The sequence below is a fragment of the Mobula hypostoma genome, chromosome 6, assembly GCF_963921235.1.
Source record: "Mobula hypostoma chromosome 6, sMobHyp1.1, whole genome shotgun sequence".
NCBI lineage: Eukaryota > Metazoa > Chordata > Chondrichthyes > Myliobatiformes > Myliobatidae > Mobula > Mobula hypostoma.
The window spans coordinates 170,898,622-170,922,442 of NC_086102.1; the positions used below are offsets into that span (position 1 = coordinate 170,898,622).

At 43.7% G+C, this 23,821-nt stretch overlaps 1 protein-coding gene across 5 annotated transcripts in view; it reads left to right on the forward strand.

Moving 5' to 3' along the window:
• The window catches only part of LOC134348611 (myosin light chain kinase, smooth muscle-like), a 365,048-nt gene that overhangs the window by 301,641 nt on the left and 39,586 nt on the right, over positions 1 to 23,821 (forward strand). For all 5 annotated transcript variants that reach the window (XM_063052250.1, XM_063052252.1, XM_063052248.1 and 2 more), the window contains 4 exons: positions 13,432 to 13,731; positions 14,215 to 14,247; positions 14,329 to 14,422; positions 14,513 to 14,716. In XM_063052250.1, coding sequence (XP_062908320.1) covers positions 13,432 to 13,731; positions 14,215 to 14,247; positions 14,329 to 14,422; positions 14,513 to 14,716 — 631 coding nt within the window. The remainder of the gene's footprint in view (positions 1 to 13,431; positions 13,732 to 14,214; positions 14,248 to 14,328; positions 14,423 to 14,512; positions 14,717 to 23,821) is intronic.

Genomic DNA, 23,821 nt, shown 5'->3' on the forward strand with positions numbered 1-23,821 from the left:
CAGCAAGTGGTGGAGGGAGGTATGAGTAATGGTGAACAAAGGTGAGTGTATTTGGGAGGAGAACACCAGGGGTTACCTGAAATTGGAAAACTCAGTGATCATCCCATTAGGTTTCAAGCTACCCAGATAGACTATAAGATGTAGCTCTTTCAATTTACATTTGCGGTTACCATAGCAACGGGGAATGCCTAAGATGGAGCATTCATTGGGGGAGTGGGAGGAAGAGTTAAACATGAATACCACTGGAAGTTTAAGATACCTTTAATGGACAGGGCAGGTGCTTTTCAAAACAATTACCTAGTCTGCACTTGGTCACTTAAAGATAAAAAAACATATTGAGAGAGAAGGCTGAAAGGAGTGCAGGGGAGTCTCTGCCTCACCTAGAGGGGCTGTTTAGGTCCCTGGATAGTGATGAGGGAGAAGGTGATGGGAGAGGTGGTATACCACCTCCATTTGCTGTGGAAAGTACTAAGGGGAATGGGGAAGATTGGGTGAGAAGATATGATTGGAAAAGGCAGACAGGAAAACAGTGGTCCCTGTGGAAAGCAAAACGAAGGAGAAAAGGGAAGACGTGATTCTGGTTGTATCTGGTAATTATAGCTAGAAACCCTTCTTATGAAGATGTAAAACAAACTGCACAGACAATGGCTTTGCCAAATGCCTAAAATTGTTTCAGAATTTTAATAGAAGAATAGGAACTACTTAAAATGTGTGTTGCTTTCTTGTGTATAAAGTGGGATGGTTAGCAAAGCTTTTCAAATCTGGAGAGAAAATATCAGTAGCTCTGCAACACTATCCTTTGATTGCATGTCCCCTGTGCCTTATCTTTTGATGATTTCAACAGTGTGTATCATTTTGTACTCCAGAACTCCAAACGGCTTTGAGCTTTAGAATGTGGTATCTTTGGCTTTCCTCATTGCTGTGGTGAGAGCAAATAACTTTAATGTACTGAATCAGAAATTGCACTTAGGGGATCTGTAAGAAACCAAATCAACAAATACATCATGTTCATCAAATAACCACAATATCTTTTCCTGTTTATCAAGAAATAAGCTATAGTATTTATTGACATAAATACAAATAAAATAAAATAAAATAATTTGTATGAATGTTCTGTATTGGAGACCAAGTTGGGTGATAATTACCTCTTTATGACTCCCTTATAGCAAAAGTTCAAAGTAAATTTATTACCAAAGTACATGTATGTCACAATATACAACCCTGAGATTCATTTTCTTGTGGGCAATCACACTAAATACAAGAAACACGATAGTATCAATGAAAGACCACACCCAACAGGGCAGGCAACAACCAATGTGAAAAATAACCTGTAAATACAAAAAGAAAGAGAAAGAAAAAGAAATAATAATAAATCAATAAGCAATAAATATTGAGATCAAGAGCTGAAGGGTCCTTGAAAGTGAACCTGATGGTTGAGGAGTAATAACTGTTCCTGAACCTGGTGGTATGGGTTCTGAGGCTCCTGTACTACCATCTTGATGGCAGCAGTGAGAAGAGGGCATGGCCTGGACAGCGCTCCATGTAGATATGCACAATGGTGGGCAGGGCTTTACCCATGATGGACTTGGCCATATCCATTAAGTTTTGAATGCTTTTCTCTACAAGGGCAATGGTGTTTCCATACCAGGCTGTGATGCAACCAGTCAATATACTCTCTACCACACATCTATAGATGTTTGTCAAAGTTTTAAATGACATGCCAAACTTCCAAGAAAGCAGAGGCACAGCCGTGCTTTCTTCATAACGGCACTTACATACTGGACCCAGGACAAATCCTCTGAAATTATAACACCAAGGAATTCAAAGCTGCTGACCCTCTCTACCACTGATTCCCCTGATGAGGACTGGCTCATCTACCTCTGTTTTCATCCTTCTGAAGTCAATAATCATCTCCTTGGTCTTGCTGACATTGACTGAGACGTTGTTGTTGTGGCATCACTCAGCCAGATTTTCAATTTCCCTTCTATATTCTGATGTGTCACCACCTTTGATTCAGCCAATGACAGTGGTTTGTTGGCATACTTAAATGTGACATTTGATCAGTGCTTAGCCTCAAAGCCATAAGTGAGTAGAGCAAGGGACTATGGGAAGGTATCAGTAAAGGATGAGCACAAGAGGGCATAGTTTTAAGGTACTTGGAAGTAGGTTTAGAGGAGGTGTCGGGGTAAGTTTTTTACGCAAAGAGTGGTGAATGCATGGAATGTGCTGCTGGCGGCAGTGGTGGAGGCGGAAACGATCGGGTCTTTTAAGAGACTCCTGGATGAGTACATGGAGCTTAGAAAAATGGAGGGCTATGGGTAAACCTAGGTAGTTCTAAGGTAAGGATGTGTTCGGCACAGCTTTGTGGGCCGAAGGGCCTGTATTGTGCTGTAGGTCTTCTATGTTCTATGTTTCTATGACTGAATATATAAGTGTTTGGATGGACAGAAACTGGGGATATTCAACATGGCTTTGTGCATGCTAAGTCATGTCTAACCAATCTTAGAGGAAGTTACAAGGAAAGTTAATGAAGGCAAGGCGGTAGCTGTTGTCTACATGGACTTTAGTAAGGCCTTTGACAAGATTTGCGATGGTGGTCAAAAAGGTTCAGTTGCTTGGCATTCAAGATGAGGTAGTAAATTGGATTAGACATTGGCTTCACAAGAGAAATACGAGAATATTTGTAGATGTTTGCCTTCCTGACTTGAGTCTTGTAACGAGTGGAATGTCACAGGGATTGGTGCTGGGTCCTTTGTTATCAATATCAATGATGTGGATGAAAATGTAGTTAACTGGATCAGCAGATTTGCAGATGACAGCAAGACTGGGAGCATGGTGGACAACAAGGATCAACTTACACAAGAAAGGCATTAAGAATAAGCCAGGAAATTATAGGGCCAGTGAACCTGGCATCAGTAATGGGAAGGTATCAGTAAAGGATGAGCACGAGAGGGCTCTCATGTCTCACGAGAGTGGACAACAAGGAAGACTATCAAAGCTTGCAGTGGGATTTAGACCAGCTGGAAAAATAGGCTGAAAAATGGCAGATGGAATTTAATGTAGATGAATAATGAGGAAATGGCCAAAGCTTTGAATGGCTATTTTGTGTGTGTCATCATAGTGAAGGACACTTCTAGCAGGCTGAAGAGAGATGATATGTATGCGATGGGAGACGGGGACCTCAATACAATAGCTATCACTAAAGATGTAGTGCTGAGCAAACTTGCGGGCCTAAAGATAGACAAGTCCCCTGGTCCCGATGGAGTGTGTCGCAGGGTACTGAAAGAAATGGCAGAAATTATAGCAGAGGCATTGGTGATAATTTACCAAAATTCTCTGTACTCTGGGTAGGTCCCGGTGGATTGGAAGATGATGAATGTCACACCGCTGTTCAGAAAAGGATGTAGGCAAAAGGCAGGTAACTACAGACCAGTTAGTTTATCATCTGTAGTTGGGAAAATGCTTGAAGCTATCTTTAAAGAAGAAATAACAAGGCATCTGGAAAGAAATGGATCCATCGGGCAGACACAACATGGATTTAGCAAAGGCAGGTCCTGTTTGACAAATTTACAGAAGTTCTTTGAGGATGTAATGAGGGCAATAGACAGAGAGAAACAAATGGATATTACTTACTTCGATTTCCAGAAGGTATTTGATAAGGTGCAGCATAAAAGACTTATCCATAATGGGGCTGAGGTATTAGCATGCATAGATTGGTTAACTAACAGAAAGAAGAGAGTTAGGCTCCATGGGTGTTACTCTGGTGGTGAGCGGTGTGCCACAGGGGACAGTGCTGGGCCCGCAACTGTTCACGATATACATTAATGATCTGGAAGAGGGGACTGAGTGTAGTGTATCTAAGTTTGCTGATGACACTAAATTGAGTGGGAAAGCAAATTGTACAGAAGATACAGAGAGTCTGCAGAGAGATATAGATAGGTTAAGTGAGTGGGCAAGGGTCTGACAAATGGAGTACAATGTTGGAAAATGCGAGTTCATCCACTTTGGAAGGAAAAATAGAAGATCAAGTTATTATTTAAATGGTAAAAAATTGCAGCATGCTGCTGTGCAGAGGGACTTGAGAGTGCTTGTGCATGAATCACGAAAGGTTGGTTTGCAGGTGCATCGGGTTATCAAAAAGGCAAATGGAAGGTTGACCTTCATTGGTAGAGGGACTGAATTTAAGAGCAGGGAGATTATGCTGCAACTGTACGGGGCACTGTTGAGGTTGCAGCTGGAGTACTGCGTGCAGTTCTGGTCTCCCTACTTGAGGAAGGATATACTGGCTTTGGAGGCAGTACAGAGGAGGTTCACCGGGTTGATTCCAAAGTTGAGGGGGTTAGACTATGAGGAGAGATTGAGTTGCCTGGGACTGTACTCGCTGGAATTCAGAAGAATGAGAGGAGATCTTATGGAAACATATATAAAGTTATGAAAGGGGATGGATAAGATAGAGGCAGGAAATTTGTTTCCACTGGCAGGTGAGACTAAAACTTAGGGACATAGACTCAAGATTCAGGGGAGTAGATTTAGGACGGAGATGAGGAGGAACTGCTTTTCCTAGAGAGTGGTGAATCTGTGGAATTCTCTGCCCAATGAAGCAGTGGAAATTACCTCAGTAAATATATTTAAGACAAGGTTGGACAGAGTTTCACATAATAGGGGAATTAAGGGTTATGGGGAAAAGGCAGGTAGGTGGAGATGAGTCCATGGCCAGATCAGTCATGATCTTATTGAATGGCAGAGCAGGCTCGACGGGCCAGATGGCCGACTCCTGCTCCTATTTCGTATGTTCTTATGTTTTGGCACATTGGCCTTCATAAATCAATGTATTGAGTACAGGAGCTGGGATGTTATATCGAAATTGTATAAGACGTTGGTGTGGCCTGATGTAAATAAGATTGAAAGAGTGCAGAGTAAGTTTACAAGGATGTTTTCAGGACCTGAGTTATAGAGAAAGGTAGAATAGGTATGGACTTTACTCCCCAGAGTGTAGGAGATCGAGGGAAAATTTCATAGAGATATACAAAATTATGAGGGGTATAGATAGAGTAAATGCATGCAGGCTTTTTCTCTGAGGTTGGACGAGACAAGAACGAGAGGTCATGAGTTATGGGGTGAAAGGTGAAAAGTTTAAGGGGAACATGAGGGGGAATTTCTTCATTCGGAGGGTAGTATAAGAGTGGAACGATCTGCCAGCGTGAGTGATGATAGCCAAGTTGATTTCAACATTAAAGAGAAATTTGGATAGATACATGGATGGGAGGGATATAGAGGCCTATGGTCTGAGTGCAGGTTAATGGGACTAGGCAGATTAATGGTGCGTCACAGACTAGATGGGCCAAATGGCCTGTTTCTGTACTGTAATGGTCTATGACTCCATGACTCTATAATGTAATGAGGCCTAGGACTTGAAGATTAACGATTAGTTTTGAGGGGATGATAATATTGATTGCTGAGCTGCAGTCAATGAAGAGCATCCTGATGTCTGCATCTTCTTGTCCAGATATTCCAGAATCAAATGAAGAGAAAATGAAATGGCATTTGCTGCTGACCTGTTGTGATGGTAGACAAATTGTAGTGGATCCAAGTTGCTTCTTAGCCAACCCCTCAAAGCATTTCCTTACGGTGGACGTAAAGCTACTGGATGATAGTCATTGAGGACAGGTTAACTACTTTCTCAGGCACTGGTATAGTTGAAGGCTGCTTGAAGTAGGGAAGTAGGTGGGTTAAAGATAAGTTAAAGATATCGGTGAACGCTCCAGCTGGTCGATCAGCACAGGACTTTAGTACGTGGCTAGGTACCCCATCTGGGTTGGATGTTTTCCATGGGTTCACCCTCCTTAAGGATGTTCTCACGTCAGCCTCAGAGACTGAAACCACAGGGTCATTGGGTCTGTGGGAGTTTGTGAAGGTACCTCCGCGATTTGATGATCAAAGTGAGCATAAAAGGCATTGAGCTCATCTGGGAGTGAAGCCTTGTCACCTATGTCACTTGGTTTCACTTTGGAGGAGGTGATAGCATTCAAGCCTGTTGAGCATCCTTCAGTGATTCAAGAGTTGCCACTTCACACAATGCAGCACAAAGAAAATAACCATATAACCATATAACAATTACAGCACGGAAACAGGCCATCTCGGCCCTTCTAGTCTGTGACGAACTCTTACTCTCACCTAGTCCCACCGACCTGCACTCAGCCCATAACCCTCCTTTCCTTTCCTGTCCATATATCTATCCAATTTAACTTTAAACGACAACATCGAACCTGCCTCAACCACTTCTGCTGGAAGCTCGTTCCACACAGCTACCACTCTCTGAGTAAAGAAGTTCCCCCTTCATGTTACCCCTAAACTTTTGCCCTTTAACTCCCAACTCATGTCCTCTTGTTTGAATCTCCCCCACTCTCAATGGAAAAAGCCTATCCATGTCAACTCTATCTATCCCTCTCATAATTTTAAATACTTCTATCAAGTCCCCCCTCAACCTTCTTCGTTCCAAAGAATAAAGACCCAACTTGTTCAACCTTCCTCTGTAAATTAGGTGATGAAACCCAGGTACCATTCAAGTAAATCTTCTCTGTACTCTCTCTAATTTGTTGGCATCTTTCCATAATTTGGTGACCAAAACTGTACACAATACTCCAAATTTGGCCTCACCAATGCCTTGTACAATTTCAAAATTACATCCCAACTCCTATAATCTATGCTCTGATTTATAAAGGCCAGCATACCAAAAGCTTTCTTCACCACCCAAAATAGAAAAGATAAGGAACAAATAATAATAATAAAACACAATAAATATAAGGTAGCTTATATACATTGATCGTATGTCCATAAAGTGACGCCAGGATGTACATAAGGTGACTGATGGAAAACAATAATGTGGTGGTGGAGTTAGTGGGTGGAGGTGTTGATCATCCTTACTGCTTAGGGAAAGTAACTGTTTTTGAGTCTGGTGATCCTGGTGTGGATGCTACGTAATCTGTCTCTTCTGGGAGTGGGATAAACAGTCCCTGAGCAGGGTGTGTAGGATCCTTCGTGATGCTTTCCCGGCACCTTACAGTATATATGCCCTTGATGGCAGGTAGGCTGATGCTGGAGGTAGATCGGGCAGTTTTGACTACCCATTATGGAGACTTTCTGCCTACTGCCATGCAGTTTCCATACCAGGCAGTTAAGCAGCTTGTTAGGATGCTGTCTGCTGACCATCTGTAGAATGGTGTGAGTACGGATGTACAAAGTCCAGCTCTCTTCGGCCTCCTCAGAAAGTAAAGGCATTGGTGAGCTTTCTTTACTGTGTGGGAACCACTTCCTTTACTTTCTGGGACCATGGGAGGTTGTGTGTGATGTGCACCCCCAGGAGTTTGAAACCGCTTTCACTGCTGTGCTGCCAGTGTAAAGGGGAGCGTGAGTGGTACGAGTTCTCCTGAAAACAATAACCTTTTCCTTTGTCTTGTTGACACTAAGGAAGAGGCTATTTGCCTGGCACCAGGCCTCGAGCTCTTCCACCTCCCCTCTGTAGGCCGTCTCATCGTTGTACGTGATGAGCCCCACCACATTCATGTCCTCAGCAAACTTGATGATGTGATTCCCTGGGTGTTTGGCCATGCAGTCACGTGTGAAATTTTTTTTAGCTGCTAATTCTCTCCAGGCTTGTTCTGCACTTTTTCTTGTGGGGTATCATTAAGTGAATTGTGCTTTCTTTTACAAACACAGACAAAAGATATTTCTTTAATTTTCCTCGTATTTCCTTCTTTTCTAATATTTCTCCTGTTCAGCCTGTAAGAGAAACCCCATTAACTTGCGCTAATCTTATACTGTTACATATTCATGGAGGCTGTTACTGTCTTTTTATGTTTCTCACTAGATTGGTCTCATATTCCACCTTCCCTGTACTATAAATGTCATATTCTCTTCCCGAAATCTGAAAAGTTTCCAATCCTCAGGCTTACTGCTCTTTTTGGCAACATTAAAATGATTTTGCTTTGATCTGGTACTATATTTGTTAGCCCAATGTATGATCAGATTCCAGTGGCCTTCCCCCTTAAAATGTTGTAAACTCTGACTCAAATTGTCTTCTGCATTTATATTTCCCCCCTGCAAACAGACATTACTATTGCCTGTCTCACTCTCCTCCATTGTCCTTTCTTTATGCCTTTCTTTATGCCTTTCTAAATTTCTCCTTGTATAGGCTCTCCTGCACCTTCAACACCACCCCCCCACCCTCATTCTCACGCCACTTACTTTGGTTGAATGCTCATCTACAATCCTTTGTACTCACTTCTCTGGGACCCAGTTCCCACCTCCATTCAAATGAAACGACACAATGGAGGGCTCCTCTTCTTAATGTCCCATTAGTTGGTTTCTACCATAATAATCTATATGCCATGCAATCACATGGTGTGAGCAGAATTATCTGCAGCTTAATGTGAAAAAGACTAAGGAGCTGGTGGTAGACCTGAGGAGAGCTAAGGTACCGGTGACCCCTATTTCCATTCAGGGGGTCAGTGTGGACATGGTGGAGGATTACAAATACCTGGGGATACAAATTGACAATAAACTGGACTGGTCAAAGAACACTGAGGCTGTCTACAAGAAGGGTTAGAGCCGTCTCTATTTCCTGAGGAGACTGTGGTCCTTTGATATCTGTCGGACGATGCTGAGGATGTTCTATGAGTCTGTGGTGGCCAGTGCTATCATGTTTGCAGTTGTGTGCTGGGGCAGCAGGCTGAGGGTAGCAGACACCAACTGAATCAACAAACTCATTCGTAAAGCCAGTGATGTTGTGGGGATGGAACTGGACTCTCTCACGGTGGTGTCTGAAGAGATGATGCTGTCCAAGTTGCATGTCATCTTAGACAATGTCTCCCATCCAATATGTACTGTACTGGTTGGGCACAGGAGTAAATTTAGCCAGAGACTCATTCTACCGAGATGCAACACTGAGCGTCGTAGAAAGTCATTCCTGCCTGTGGCTATCAAACTTTACAACTCCTCCCTTGGAGGGTCAGACACCCTGAGCCAATAGGCTGGTCCTGGATTTATTTCCATCTGGCATAATTTACATATTATTATTTAATTATTTATGGTTTTATATTGTTATATTTATACATTCTTGGTTGGTGCATCTGTAATGAAACCCAATTTCCCTCGGGATCAGTAAAGTATGTCTATCTATCTATCAATTGAATCTGAGTCAGTGGCGGAGGCAGATACACTAGTGAAATTTGAGAGACTACTAGACATGTATATGGAGAAATTTAAGGTGGGGGGTTATATGGGAGACAGGGATTAAGGGTCGGCACAACATTGTGGGCCGAAGGGTCTGTACTGTGCTGTACTGTTCTATGTTCTGTGTTCAATGTTCTATGAATCTGTGTCAATTTGCATGTAACCCATTGACTCTAACACTGTTGCCCTGACTTTGAAACTGAAACCTAACAGGGCATACTTATAAACAGAAAAAAACCTGCAGATGCTGGAAATCCAAAGCAACACTCACAAAATGCTGGAGGAACTCAGCAGGTCAGGCAGCATCTATAGAAAAGAGTAAACAGTCAACGTTTTGCGGCAAAACCCTTCGTCAGGACTGGAAAAAAGATGAGAAGTCAGAGTAAAAAGGTGGAAGAGTGGGAAGAAGTACATGGTGATAGGTGAAACCAGCAGAGGAGGGGGTGAAGTAAAGAGCTGGGAAGTCGATTGGTGAAAGAGATAAGGGGCTGGAGGAGGGGTAATCTGATAGGACAGGGTAGAAGACCATGGAAGGAAGAGAGGGAGAAGGAGCACCAGAAGGAGGTGAAAGGTTAGGAAAGGAGATGAGGTGAGAGAGGGAAACAGGAATGGGGAATGGTGAGTTGGGGGGGGGGTAATTACGGGAAATGCGAGAAATCAATGTTCTTGCTATCAGGTTGGAGGCTACCCAGACAGAATGCAACATGTTGCTCCTCCAACCTGAGTGTGACCTCATCATTGCAGTAGAGGAGGCCATGGACTGGCATGTGGGAATGGGAATGGGAAGTAGAATTGGAATGGGTGGCCACCGGGAGATCTTGCTTTTTGTGGCAGACAGGGCAAAGGTGCTCGGTGAAACAGTCTCCCAATCTACGTCACAGTGGGAGGCCAATACTGGGAGCATTGGATACAGTAGAGGACCCCAACAGACTCACAGGTGAAATATCGCATCACCTGGAAGGACTGTTTGGGTCCCTGAATGGTAGTGAGGGAGGAGGTGACTGTTTACTCTTTTCCATTGACGCTGCCTGACTTGCTGAGTTCCTCCAGCATTTTGTGTGTGTTGCTTAGGGCATACTTATAACAGAACCTCCTTCTAGTCTTATCCACTGTATGTAGGTGTTTTCATCTGGTTCTTGACAACTGAATCTTTCCCTTCTCATGTCAAGTTCCTCTCCAACCCCAAGAAGCAACCTTAAAACAGTTTAGTGTTTACCCAAGTAACTATAATGACCTCTGTAGCACAATACACCTATCAATTCCTCCAACTTAAGTGCCTCTTGTACCTCTGCCTATGCTCTTTCTGCCTGCTGTCTCTGCTTTTATTCAGACAGGCTGCAAGAAATGTTTCCTACTGGACCAGTGTGAGGGCAGAGACTATCTTCTGAATCTCGATACCTAGCTCACTCACAGTCACTCTTCCTCTGCAAGTGATAACTAGTCCTGCCACATTTAATTTTGGTGTGATACCTCTTGAACAAAGTGTAATAAAGTTGCCATGGAGTCGTGCAGCCCAATATAGAGGCGTTTTTGCTTAAGTACATTAACCCCCTTTGCCTGCATTATGCCTTCCTGTGCCTTGCCTATTTAAGTGCCTATCTAAATGTCTCGAATCAGAAATTGAATCTGATTTCACTGTTTCCTCTGACAATGTTCCAGATATCAATTATTCTCTGTGTCAAAAAAATTTCCCTTCTTTAAAACTCCTTTCTCTCATCTTAATTCTATACCCTCTGCATTTTGAGACCCTTAGCATGGGAAAAAAGTTGACATCAACCCTATCTAAGACTCTTATAATTTTGTATACTCTATCAGACCACCCCCCTCTCCAGGAAAAATAAACCCAGCCTGTCCAATCCCACTCCATAGCTAAAGTCATCCAATCCAGACAACATCCGGATGAATTTCCTCTGAACTCTCTCCAATGCATCCATCTTCCTAATGGATAAATGGTGCAATCTCTGACTCCAACTCAAGAGCTTTGAGTTTGTTTATTTCGTGCAGACGTGGTCACTGGGGATCTCAATAGTTTCCATCTGTTCCTACAGACTTCTGACAACACACATCACCTATTCTGCTCTGCCTACCTTATTTTAATTATTTATTTAGTAATTCAGTTAACATTTGAATATTAATAATTGCTAATCATAATACTATCTAGCTTTGAAACTAGCATCCAAATTAAGTTTTGAATAAATTTATATGGTGGGTCACAAGGGAGCCAAGGGAGCCAGCTGGTGGCGTAGTGGCATCAGCGCTGGACTTTGGAGCGAAGGCTCCCGAGTTCAGATCCAGGTGGCTCCCTTGCATGCTTTCCTTCCATGCTGGGTTGAGTGTCGAGCTAGAAACTCAGCCTCGTAAAAATAAGAAAGCCTGCTAAAAAAGAAACAGTGTCATGACGGCAACCCGATGACTCCACTCGGAGTTAAGGACCTTGTTCTTCTTCTTCTTCTTCTTCTTCCTCTTCCTCTTCCTCTTCCTCCTCCTCTTCCTCCTCCTCCTCCTCTTCCTCCTCCTCCTCTTCTTCCTCTTCTTCCCCTTCCCCTTCCCCTCCTTCTCCTTCCCCTCCTTCTCCTCCTCCTTCTCCTTCTTTCATCACTTAAGACAACCCCTCAAAAATGGAGGAATGTGCAATGGAGAATATATTAATTGGCTGCATCAAAGCATGGTATGGAAACACCAATACCCTAGAATGGAAAATCCAACAAAAAGTAGCGGATATGGCCCAGTCCATCACGAGTAAAGCCCTCCACACCATTGAATGTATTTACATGAAACACTGTTGCAGGAAAGCAGCATCCATCATCAGGAACTCCCACCATCCATGTCATGCTCTTTTCTCACTGCTGCCATCAGGAAGAATGTATAGGAGCCTCAGGACTCTCATCACCAGGTTTAGGAACAGTTATTACTCCTCAACCATCAGGCTCTTGAACCAAAGGGGATAACTTCACTCAACCTCACTTGCCCCATCACTGAAATGCTCCCACAACCTACAGACTCACTGTCAAGGGCTCTTCATCTGATGTTCTCAATATTTATTGCGTATTTGTTATTATTATTATTATTATTAATTTCTTTTTGTACTTGTACAGCTTGTTGTCTTCTGCACACTGGTTGAAAGCCCAAGTTAGTGCAGTCTTTCATTGACTCTATTATGGTTATTATTCTATTATGGACTTATTGAGAATGCCCACAGAAAAATGAATCTCAGGGTTCTATATGATATATATATATACACACTTTGATAATAAATTTACTTTAAACTTTCAACTGATCTTCCCAGATACAGTACCACAAATACTGAGCCATTTTTCAATACTTGATTGCCAGTGCAAGTGAAAACTATAAATTTCCAACAATCAAACAGTAAAACAAAATTAAGCAAGCAAATATTGAAAATGAAATCATCCCTTGATTTATCAAAGCCCACAACTCATGGTCACAGGCTCTTGGTGGGTAGGACGACCATTGTACAACAGACTATGCTAGAGCAGATTCCTGAAGATGGCAGGACAGGTTGAAAGGGGAGTTTAAACAGTCCAAAGGTTCATGAATTTTATGAGCAAGGGCTAATACAAATGCCAAAATGCATGTTGAAGTTTTATGAAGCACAGGTTCAAAGACCCCTAAGCTAATGTGCCCCATTCCGAGCATTGCACTTCAGCAGAATGTGGTGGCCTTCTAGCAGATGGAAGCAAAACTTACTAGAAAAAGAGTGGAAGGGATAAAATGACAAAACTGGGTTGTTCTGCTGAGAGCAGAACACTGGAGGAAAGTTGAGGAAAAACCATAAGTAGTGAATATATTTATTTTATTGCGAGCTGCAATGCGAACAGGCCATTCTGACCCAATAACCCGCACTGCCCAACCTAACCCTAACCCTAACCCTAACCCTAACCTAATCACAGAACAACTTACAATGACAATTAACTGACCACTAATAGGCCTTTGGACACTGGGAGGAATCTGGAGCATGAGAAGCAAACCCATGTGGTCCCAAGGAGAACATTACAGGGAGTGGCAGGAATTGAACCCCGGGTCGTTAGCGCTGCAAAGCGTTACACTACCCGCTACACGACCATACTGCCCCATAAATAACTGGCGGGAATACGGAGCAAAATGTGAACTTTCTCTCAGTTAAATTTTGTAAACTTGACTGGAGTCCTGCTGCTGACGTCTCCTCTTTCCCGCTCACAGATAGACCAGAACCGCCCGCGGGGAAGCCGTGCTCCTCCGATATCCGTAGCTCCACTCTGACACTGTCATGGTACGGCCCCACGTATGACGGTGGCAGCATCGTTCAGTCATATAACGTGGAAACTTGGAATTCAGAAGAGAAGCAGTGGACACCCCTGACCACCTGTCGCAGTACATCCTGCAGTGTGCGTGATCTAAGCACTGATAAAGAGTACAAATTCCGAGTCCGAGCTGTTAACGTTTACGGCACTAGTGAGCCAAGTCAGGAATCCGATTTGGTCAAAGTGGGAGTAACAGAAGGTTAGCTCTACCTTAAGGGCACCAAAGCAAGTGCACAATCTTTACTTACTCGTGGCACATTTGTAAATATTACGGGGATATTTTCCTATCAAGCTTTTCTGCATTCTCGCGAGATGGTGTTGTTTTCATCTGTATTTATTTTTTTTATAATGTTGCTTTCCATTCCGTTGTGCTGAGAAAGATTGCTAGAACCAAATTCTGGGAGTTTTTCTGCATGAAAACAAGTCTTGACCGTCATCTTGCTTTTCTTCCATTACTGTTCCTCCTGATGGTGCCATGATATTAAACTTGACCATCATAAACTGTGATCTGAAACTAAGAGAGTTAGAGTTTCATCACACTCTTTATTTTTAAGAAAAGCTTATTAAATACTTAATAATTTGGGGATTTATTAGCTGTCACTTGTATTTATATTTTTAAGCTTTGACATATTTTAGACATTCAATCACAAAATGATCTAACTTTGACTTATTTAATTTTAAGAACACAAAGATGAAGTTGATCTTTCTGATGATGGTAAGCATATTTTTATTTCTACTCATTTGCAAAATATGAATAAAGCTTGTGCTGCATTATACAAAAATAATTACTTTTCAGATGAGAAAGAAGGCGAGTCAGATTATCGGCATGTAACAATCAACACAACTGAGAAGGTTGCAGAATATTATGACATACTGGAAAAAATAGGAACGTAAGTGCCTCTGCTTCTATTTTGACCCTTACATCACCCTTCCTTGTGATCAGCACCAGTGTGTAAGAACCATTGTCAACTTCTTTACAGGGGAAAATTTGGACAAGTCTTCAAACTTGTTGAGAAGAGAACTAAGAAGGTTTGGGCAGGGAAGTTTTTCAAAGCTTTCTCTGCGAAGGATAAAGAAAATGTGAGGCAGGAGATCAGTATTATGAATTGCCTACACCATCCAAAACTTGTTCAATGCGTTGATGCTTTTGAATCAAGGTCGGACATCGTTATGGTTTTGGAACTGTAAGTAATGACAATTTCCTTTATTTGATTCATAATCCTGAGCGTGGTAACAAAAATCGTTAAGTAAAGCATGCAAATTATATGATTCATACAGTGCAATAATGCAATGTGATGTTTTCCAGCACAAATAATGAACATCTACAGATTTCAAGTCCAGAATGAGATTAATAAAGCCTTTTAGCGTCTGGATGTTACGCATATTGCTGAGGCTTCAATTGAAAGTTGGGCAGGACTTGTCATTGTGATCAGAATCTACTCAGTCTCCAGAGTGTGTGCGAGATTTTAACTCTCAACCTCAGTTAAGCTGTACTGAACTGCATCCCACATGAAGGATGCTGACAGTGATGGATATACAGTGCTTGAGTGAGGGGGATCTTTGTTAGTCCAGTGGAGAGCTTGGAACTCTTGAGTAAAGTTGAGTTTATTGTAACACACACAAATACCTGCACACACAGGTGCAATGAAAACTTTACCCGCGGCAGCATCATAATATCATATAAGCAGCAATAACAATTTTTACCAAAAAAAGACATATTTAGAACAAAAGCAAGTCAATTTTAGAGCAAAGTAATCGGAGTAGTTATATCACAGTGTTGCTAAGCTCTAATGATGAGTAGGGTTTTGCTGGTTGGCTTAAAAACCAAATAATTGAAGAGAAGTAGCCGTTCTTGAACCTGGTAGTCTGGGACTTCGGGCTTCTGTTTGATGGTAGCTACCAAAGATGACATAGCCCAGATGGTAGATGTTTGATGCTGGATGTTGGCTGCTTGAGGCTGCATCTTCTGTAGATACTATCAAGAAAGATATGCCCATGGTATATTGGGTAGAGTTCCTCTTCTCTCGGCACCATGATGTGACCAGGCAGGATACTTCCAACAGAATATGTGTAGAAGATGGTATGTCCAGTAACATGCCAAACCTCCTTAGCCTCCTAATAAAGACGCTCGCACACTTTGTGTGCTGGGCCCAGGACAGGTCATTCTCCTATAAAGTGAAAAAAGGAATCCTGATGTAAAGCCTGATGTAAATTACTTGTCCCACCGCTGCCTGTAAGGAGTTTAGTACATTCTCCCTGTGATTGCCTGGGTTTCCTCTGGGTGTTCCAGTTTACTCCCACCGTCCAAAGATGTATCGGTGAATTGGTCTTTGTAAGTTGTCCCGTGATTAGGCTAGGGTTAAATCGGGTTGTGTAACGTGAAGGGCTGGAAAGGCTATTCCACACTGTATCTCAATGAATACTGATTTTCTTTTTTTTAAAAAAACCTGCTTTGGATGCTTCTCATCAGTTTTCTGGCAACATTTCTTTCATTCCAGCAGCCCAATTTGTTTTAAATTCACACATAGTGGCACAAGTTTGGAATGATGAGCATCAATTATGAACAGTAGATGCTCATTTTATTTTACTGCACCAGTGCTGCAATAAAATACAGCTGGTAGTGAGAAACCCTTGGGAGTGAGAGGCTCTGTGAGCTGGGCAATTAATGATCGTGCGACCACAACACCTCCACCACCTCTGTGCTGATCAGCTTAAAATCCTGGCTTTGGATTCTGAATTGCAGACAGCAATATCGCGCTATATATTACACATATTACAACATATTACACTATGTTGAAACCAATACACGGTATGGGAGATGTGGGAAAATGTTCTATCAATAGTAAATCCAGAGAAAGTCACTAAAAATACGAAGTTTGAGAGGGTGAAGTTTTAAAACATCTTTTATTTAAATAAGATTTTCAGAGGTGAGAAAATACTACTTTTAATCACCTGATTAAAAGTCTCAGCCCAAAACGTCGACTGTTTACTCTTTTCCATAGATGCTGCCTGAGCTGCATTTTGGGTGTGTTGCTTGGATTTCCAGCCTCTGCAGACGTTCTCATGTTTGCAATTCGACTTTTAATCATTGCTTCAAAGTTTCAAAGTACATTTATTATCAAAGTATGTGTATAGTGTACAACCCTATGATTCGCCTTCCCTCAGGCAGCCACAAAACAAAGAAACGCAGAACGGTAGTGTAGTGGTTAGCACAATGCTTTACAGTGCCAGTGACCCAGGTTCAATTCCCGCCACTGCCTGTAAGGAGTTGTACGTTCTCCCTGTGACCACATGGGTTTCCTCCGGGTGCTCCGGTTTCCTCCCACAGTCCAAATACGTACTGGTTGGTATGTTAATTGGTCATTGCAAATTGTCCGTGATTAGGCTAGGGTTAAATTAGGGGATTTCTGGGTGGCGCAGCTCGAAGGGTTGTAAGGGCCTACTCCGCACTGTATTTTAATAAATAAATAAATCTGTTCAATGAAATCCCCACACAGCAAAGACCATCAAATACCCAATGAGCAAAAAAAGAACAAACCATGCAAACAGCAAAAAGCAAGCATTCAGCACGCTGAACACTAAACATCAAACCGCAGAATCCCCGAAATGGTCAAAGGAGCCAAGGCTACTGTCAGTAGATCAGGCGCTGTGTCGATGGCGCACAGAGCCAGTCCGTCGATCAGATTGCGCAAATGGTAAACAAAAACACATGGAGCATGAACTGCAGAGTCCTCAAAAGTAAGTCCACAGCTCAACAGAGAAGTAAATTGAAGAAGATTAAAGTTTTGACAGTGCCTACTTTCAGGAGTAAAATTTATTTAACTTGCGCACATTGGTGAGGAATGAAATAAATCTGTTATAAGAAGTCATCTCAACTTTGCGCTAATCTGGCTGTCATTTTCTGTGGTTCTGACGTCAAAGTTCGCTCATGAAGTATGCAGATGATACCAAGATAGGTGGTGTTGTGAATAATGAAGTAGGTTTTCAAAGCTTGCAGAGAGATTTAGGCCAGTTAGAAGAGTGGGCTGAAAGATGGCAGATGGAGTTTAATGCTGAGAAATGTGAGGTGCTACACTTTGGTAGGACTAAACAAAATAGGACATACATGGTAAATGGCAGGGCATTGAAGAATGCAGTAGAACAGAGGGATCTAGGAATAATGGTGCATAGTTCCCTGAAGGTGGACTCTCATGTGGACAGGGTGGTGAAGAAAGCTTTTGGTATGCTGGCCTTTATAAATCAGAGCATTGAGTATAGGAGTTGGGATGTAATGTTGAAGTTGTACAAAGCATTGGTAAGGCCAAATTTGGAGTATTGTGTACAGTTTTGGTCACCGAATTATAGGAAAAATGTCAACAAAATAGAGAGAGTACAGAGAAGGTTTACTAGAATGTTACCTGGGTTTCATCACCTAAGTTACAGAGAAAGGTTGAACAAGTTGGGTCTTTATTCTTTGGAGCGTAGAAGGTTGAGGGGGGACTTGATAGAGGTATTTCAAATTATGAGAGGGATAGATAGAGTTGACATGGATAGGCTTTTTCCATTGAGAGTGGGGGAGATTCAAACAAGAGGACGTGAGTTGAGAGTTAAAGGGCAAAAGTTTAGGGGTAACATGAGGGGGAACTTCTTTACTCAGAGAGTGGTGGCTGTGTGGAATGAGCTTCCAGCAGAAGTGGTTGAGGCAGGTTCGATGTTGTCATTTAAAGTTAAACTGGATAGATATATGGACAGGAAAGGAATGGAGGGTTATGGGCTGAGTGCAGGTCGGTGGGACTAGGTGAGAGTAAGAGTTCGTCACAGACTAGAAGGGCCAAGATGGCCTGTTTCCGTGCTGTAATTGTTATATCGTTATATGGTTATATGATTCTGTCATTGACGAGTTGTTCCAAGACAGATGAAAGTTAGCTCTGCATGGTATCTAAGCCATGCCATATATATTGGTTGAATGCTTTAAATCACTAAATGCAAATACATTAAAATATGTCCCATTACCCACTGTTAGTATCCATCATTTGCACAACTCACTGCACATAGAAACATAAAAAATGTAATTGTTTATTGGCAATTAAATAGCTTTCCTTTTATTAGAGGTATGTAAACCACCTTACTTCCACTCAATTGGCAAATAATTTAACCTATGCCTGAGTTGTTACATCATTGTCAAATTTCGTCAGTATAGTTTCGATGTATTTTTAAGTCTGTGTATATTTTGCGTTAATCAGGCATCTTGGGCATAACAATAAGGAAAGAAGCTATTGTTTGCTTTGAATTCAGAACTGAATCTATATAAATAATCTGTTACGAGAATACACTTAAAATTAAGATGTTTGCTGGCCTGGGTTAGCATCAGTGACATCAGCAGTTGGTCTGCCACCTGCCCTCAGGGGAAGGAGAGATAAGGAACAATGGAGCAGCGTCTGGAGATGTGTAATGAAGGGACGTGGGAGAGAGAGAGCTGTCTGGAGCGGCTCCCCCTTTGAACCCTGAACTGTTTGAAGTGATGGACAGGCGATACCCCAGCAGGGGGATAAAAAGGGACAGGTTCGCTAAGACAGGACACACACGCCACCCGAGGTAACGAGACCCTGGAAGCGGTGCGCCTCTCACGAGTAGGTGAGAAGTACCAGACAACGACCAGGGTGGAAAGGTACGATCAGCGGGAACCCGGTGTGTGTCCGCCCTTGCCTGGGTGCCGGGTTCACTGCAGAGGATCGACCGCATCTGGAGGAGGGGTCACAGTCGGTGACCTCAGGTGACATCACCAAGGACCCGCCCAAAAGTTGCTTGTGAGCATCTCACCGGTCTGTGAGTGAAGCTGTGCTGAATGATCAGTTGTTCCTGTTCTCTCTGTCTCTCTCCCCGCACGTAGTCCATCGCCACGGCAATGATTACTGCGAACTGAACTACTAAAACTGGACTGAACTTTGAGTCACTTTGAAATTTGGTCATTTACCCCTAGACAACGATAGAGCTTGATTGATGCTGTTATCTTAATTCTGTGCACATGTGTGGTTATCATTGTTGAACTGTTGCATTTATTATCCTTTCGATTACTGTGTTGCTTGTTTCTTTAATAAAACTTTCTTAGTTCTAGTACTCCAGACTCCAACTGAGTGATCCATTTCTGCTGGTTTGGCAACCCAGTTACGTGGTACGTAACATAAGTGGGGGCTCGTCCGGGATTTTGAACGCTAAATTTGGGACGGAGTAATTGATTGGGTTAAAATTCCCGAAAGAAAGAAAAGACAAACAGCAGAAATGGAGGCTGAGGAATTTATAAAGGCGCCGACCTTGGAGGCATTAGAGGATGCCAGGAAATCGGAATTGATAGCTGTGGCCAAACGGTTGAATCTTGCTAAGGTGAAGTCGACAATGAGGAGAGAGGAGATACACAGAGCTATTGTAGAGCACTATGTATCTAAAGGTGTGTTTCCCCAAGGTGAGCTGGAGGTGGTGTCTATTGAAAAACCTGCTGGAGACGCGGTACAGGTACAGCTTGAAAAACTGAGACTCGAGCACGAGTTCCGCGTACGGCAGTTAGAACACGAAGAGAGAGAAAGACAGTTGGAGAGAGAAGAGAGAGAGAGGGACAGACAGTTGGAGAGAGAGGAGAAACAGAGGGAAAGGGAATTTGAGCTGGAGAAGTTAAAGATAAGGGCTGAGCAGGGGCTCGTGCCGAACCAAGGTGGAGGGTTCCGGGCGACCCAGGAGGTTAGGCTGGTTCCCCCATTTGACGATACCGACGTGGATCGGTACTTCCTCCACTTCGAAAAAGTGGCTATAAGTCAGGACTGGCCGAGGGATAAGTGGGTTGTTTTACTTCAGAGTGTACTGAAAGGGAAGGCCCAAGAAGCTTACTCAGCTTTGTCCGCGGAAGATGCCCAGAGGTATGAGGTGGTGAAAGAGGCCATCCTCAGGATTTATGAGTTGGTCCCGGAGGCATACCGGCAGAGGTTCCGGAATGCGAGGAAGCAGTGGGACCGCACGTATTTGGAGTTTGCTCGTGAGATGCAAACATATTGTGAGCGTTGGTGCGCCTCGAAGGGGGTAGAGGGGGATTATGACAGACTGCTGCAGCTGATCCTGATTGAGCAGTTTAAAGGTTGTGTCCCTGAGGGTATGAGACCCTACCTCGATGAGAAAGAGGCAGCCACGTTAGCCGCAACTGCTAAGTTAGCGGATGAGTATGCTTTGACGCATAAAATGAAGTTTGCCCCGAGTAAAGGCTACCAGAAGGGTAGTCAGGACGGAGGGGAGAGTCCGCCGGAAAAGTCAGAGAGTAAGCCGGGGACTAGTGAAAAGGATAAGGTAGACCGGGAGCAGTCTGGTCGGAAGTCTCCTGGGGTCGTCTGTTATAATTGTGGGAAAGTCGGACACTTTGCGTCCAGGTGCTTTGCCCCAAGGAAGGAAACGGGGAAAGGAAAAGCGGAAATTTTGAATGGCTGTATCGAGCTGTTAAGCGAACCGCTAGGGAAGGACAGGTCTGAAAAAGTCCAGGAAGGGCGCGAGAGGTTTATCTCGGCCGGACTGGTGTCAGTGAAGGAGAGGTTAAAACCAGTTCCAGTGCGGATCTGGAGAGACACGGGAGCGTGTCAGTCACTAATACTGAAGAGTGTATTAGAGTTTAGCTCAGAGACCCAGACTGGGGAGGTAGAGGTCAAAGGTGTTGGGGAAGGGACAGAGTCAGTCCCTTTGCACCAGATACACTTACAGAGCAACCTGGTCTCTGGACTAGTCACGATCGGGGTGAGGTCCGAATTACCGATGAAAGACGTGGAAGTCTTGCTCGGTAATGACCTCGCCGGGGGAATCGTGTTCCCAGCCGTGAGATTGACAGGTCAGCCTGCCAGCATTGAGGCCCCGCCCATGGACTCACAGGTTCATCACCGGCCCGCGATAGTGAATTTAGCTGAAACATTTCTGCCAACCTTGTATGAGACAGGGTGTAGTGAGATAAGAGGTAGTGAGGGAGCTGGGACGGACGTAGCAATAGCCAGGAAAGAATTTGTGCAGACGCAGGAGCGAGACGAGGGGCTGATGGTTTTTGCCGAGACCGCTCTCTCTGACACAGCCTTGACAAGCTATTGTGCGGAGGAGGAAGTGCTAAGGAAGAAAGGGAAATCAGGGACAGTATCCGCAGATGAGGAGTGGGGGGTGGTGCAAAAGAGTTATGGGGATGAGGTTTTTAACATGGCCCACGAGGTACCCCCCGGTGGACATTTTGCGGTGCTGGAGGAAACAGTTGGTGGAATCATGAAAGAGATTTACCGGCTGCCCAGGAAAAAAAATGTTATTGATCATGACCGACGCGAACTGAGACGGTCACCGGCTTTTGATATGCTAACAAACCTAGTCGGTGTTAGCGTGGAAATCAATGAAGCTAGGGGCCCCCTGATAAGAGGAAAAAACCATTTTGAAAAGATTAGGATGGGATCGGTCAGATGGGAGAAGGCTATTGTTTTGGCCAGGTCTACTGATAAGGTCTGTCCCTTACTCCCCGAACAAAGCGAATCTTTAGAAGGAGTAATTAAACGACTCGCACCCATGTGTTTGATTGTCCCGAGGAAATGCAAAGAACTGGGACGTTGGGTGATTGTGGTTACAATAGGGCAGCCAAGTAAACAACACCCATATTTTTTGAGTAATTCAGTGACTAAAGGGCTGATGAACACAGAGGTGTGTATTGGCAATTTAATACGGCTGTCTGAAGCCAGTTTGATAGTGAACCTTGAAAAAAATGAATTCGGCCACACGAGGGTCACTTTCCTGGGAATTGTGGTGACACAGGGGCAGCTGGCAGTGATGCAAGCTACAGTGCAGGCTATCGCTGACCTCCCAACCCCGACAGACAAGAGGGCCCTCAGAAGGCTCTTGGAGATGGTGGGGTACTGCAGGAAGTTTTGCAATAACTCTGCGGTCAATACCCGTCCCCCTCCTACTAAGCCCTTGCGAGAGAAAATTGAGTCGGAATGGGACGACCCTTGTTGTTGTGGTCCGGGACAAAACCAAATGAGGGGTTACATTGGTCGCAATTCATCAGTGTTTTTGGCCACTATGAAGTTTGCTGAGTTGGAGCCTGGTCTAAGGGATTATTAATAACACGTGTAAAAGGAACAGAAAATGTGATGACTGTCTGTCAAGGTGTTGACAGCTTCAAACTCGCTGTGTTAGCCAAATAGCTGATAAAGATGTATATTGTGTATGTATCAAATAATGTAGTCATGTTTGTAATTTTTACCTCCCGGTAAAAATCTTAAAGAGGGGAAGTGTGACGAGAATACACATAAAATTAAGATGTTTGCTGGCCTGGGTTAGCATCAGTGACATCAGCAGTTGGTCTGCCACCTGCCCTCAGGGGAAGGAGAGATAAGGAACAATGGAACAGCGTCTGGAGATGTGTAATGAAGGAACGGGGGAGAGAGAGCTGTCTGGAGCGGCTCCCCCCTTTGAACCTTGAACTGTTTGAAGTGATGGACAGGCGATGCCCCAGCAGGGGGATAAAAAGGGACAGGTTCGCTAAGGCAGGACACACGCCACCCGAGGTAACGAGACCCTGGAAGCGGTGCGCCTCTCACGAGTGGGTGAGAAGTATCAGACAACGACCAGGGTGGAAAGGTACGATCAGCGGGAACCCGGTGTGTGTCCGCCCTTGCCTGGGTGCCGGGTTCACTGCAGAGGATCGACCGCATCTGGAGGAAGGGTCACAGTCGGTGACCTCAGGTGACATCACCAAGGACCCGCCCAAAAGTTGCTTGTGAGCAATCTCGCCGGTCTGTGAGTGAAGCCGTGCTGAATGATGAGTTGTTCCTGTTCTCTCTGTCTCTCTCCCCGCACGTAGTCCATCGCCACGGCAACAATTACTGCGAACTGAACTACTAAAACTGGACTGAACTTTGAGTCACTTTGAAATTTGGTCATTTACCCCTAGACAACGATAGAGCTTGATTGATGCTGTTATCTTAATTCTGTGCACATGTGTGGTTATCATTGTTGAACTGTTGCATTTATTATCCTTTCGATTACTGTGTTGCTTGTTTCTTTAATAAAACTTTCTTAGTTCTAGTACTCCAGACTCCAACTGAGTGATCCATTTCTGCTGGTTTGGCAACCCAGTTACGGGGTACGTAACAAATCATAGACATGAGGGTTTAATGTAACAATGTAGTTTGAATGCCTTTTCTCCCCCATGTTTCATGCATTCTGTGGGGTTTTGGAAGATGGTAACCAGCAGCTCCACTATTTCCAAAAGTACCTTTCAAAACCCAAGGAAATATGTCATCAACTCCTGG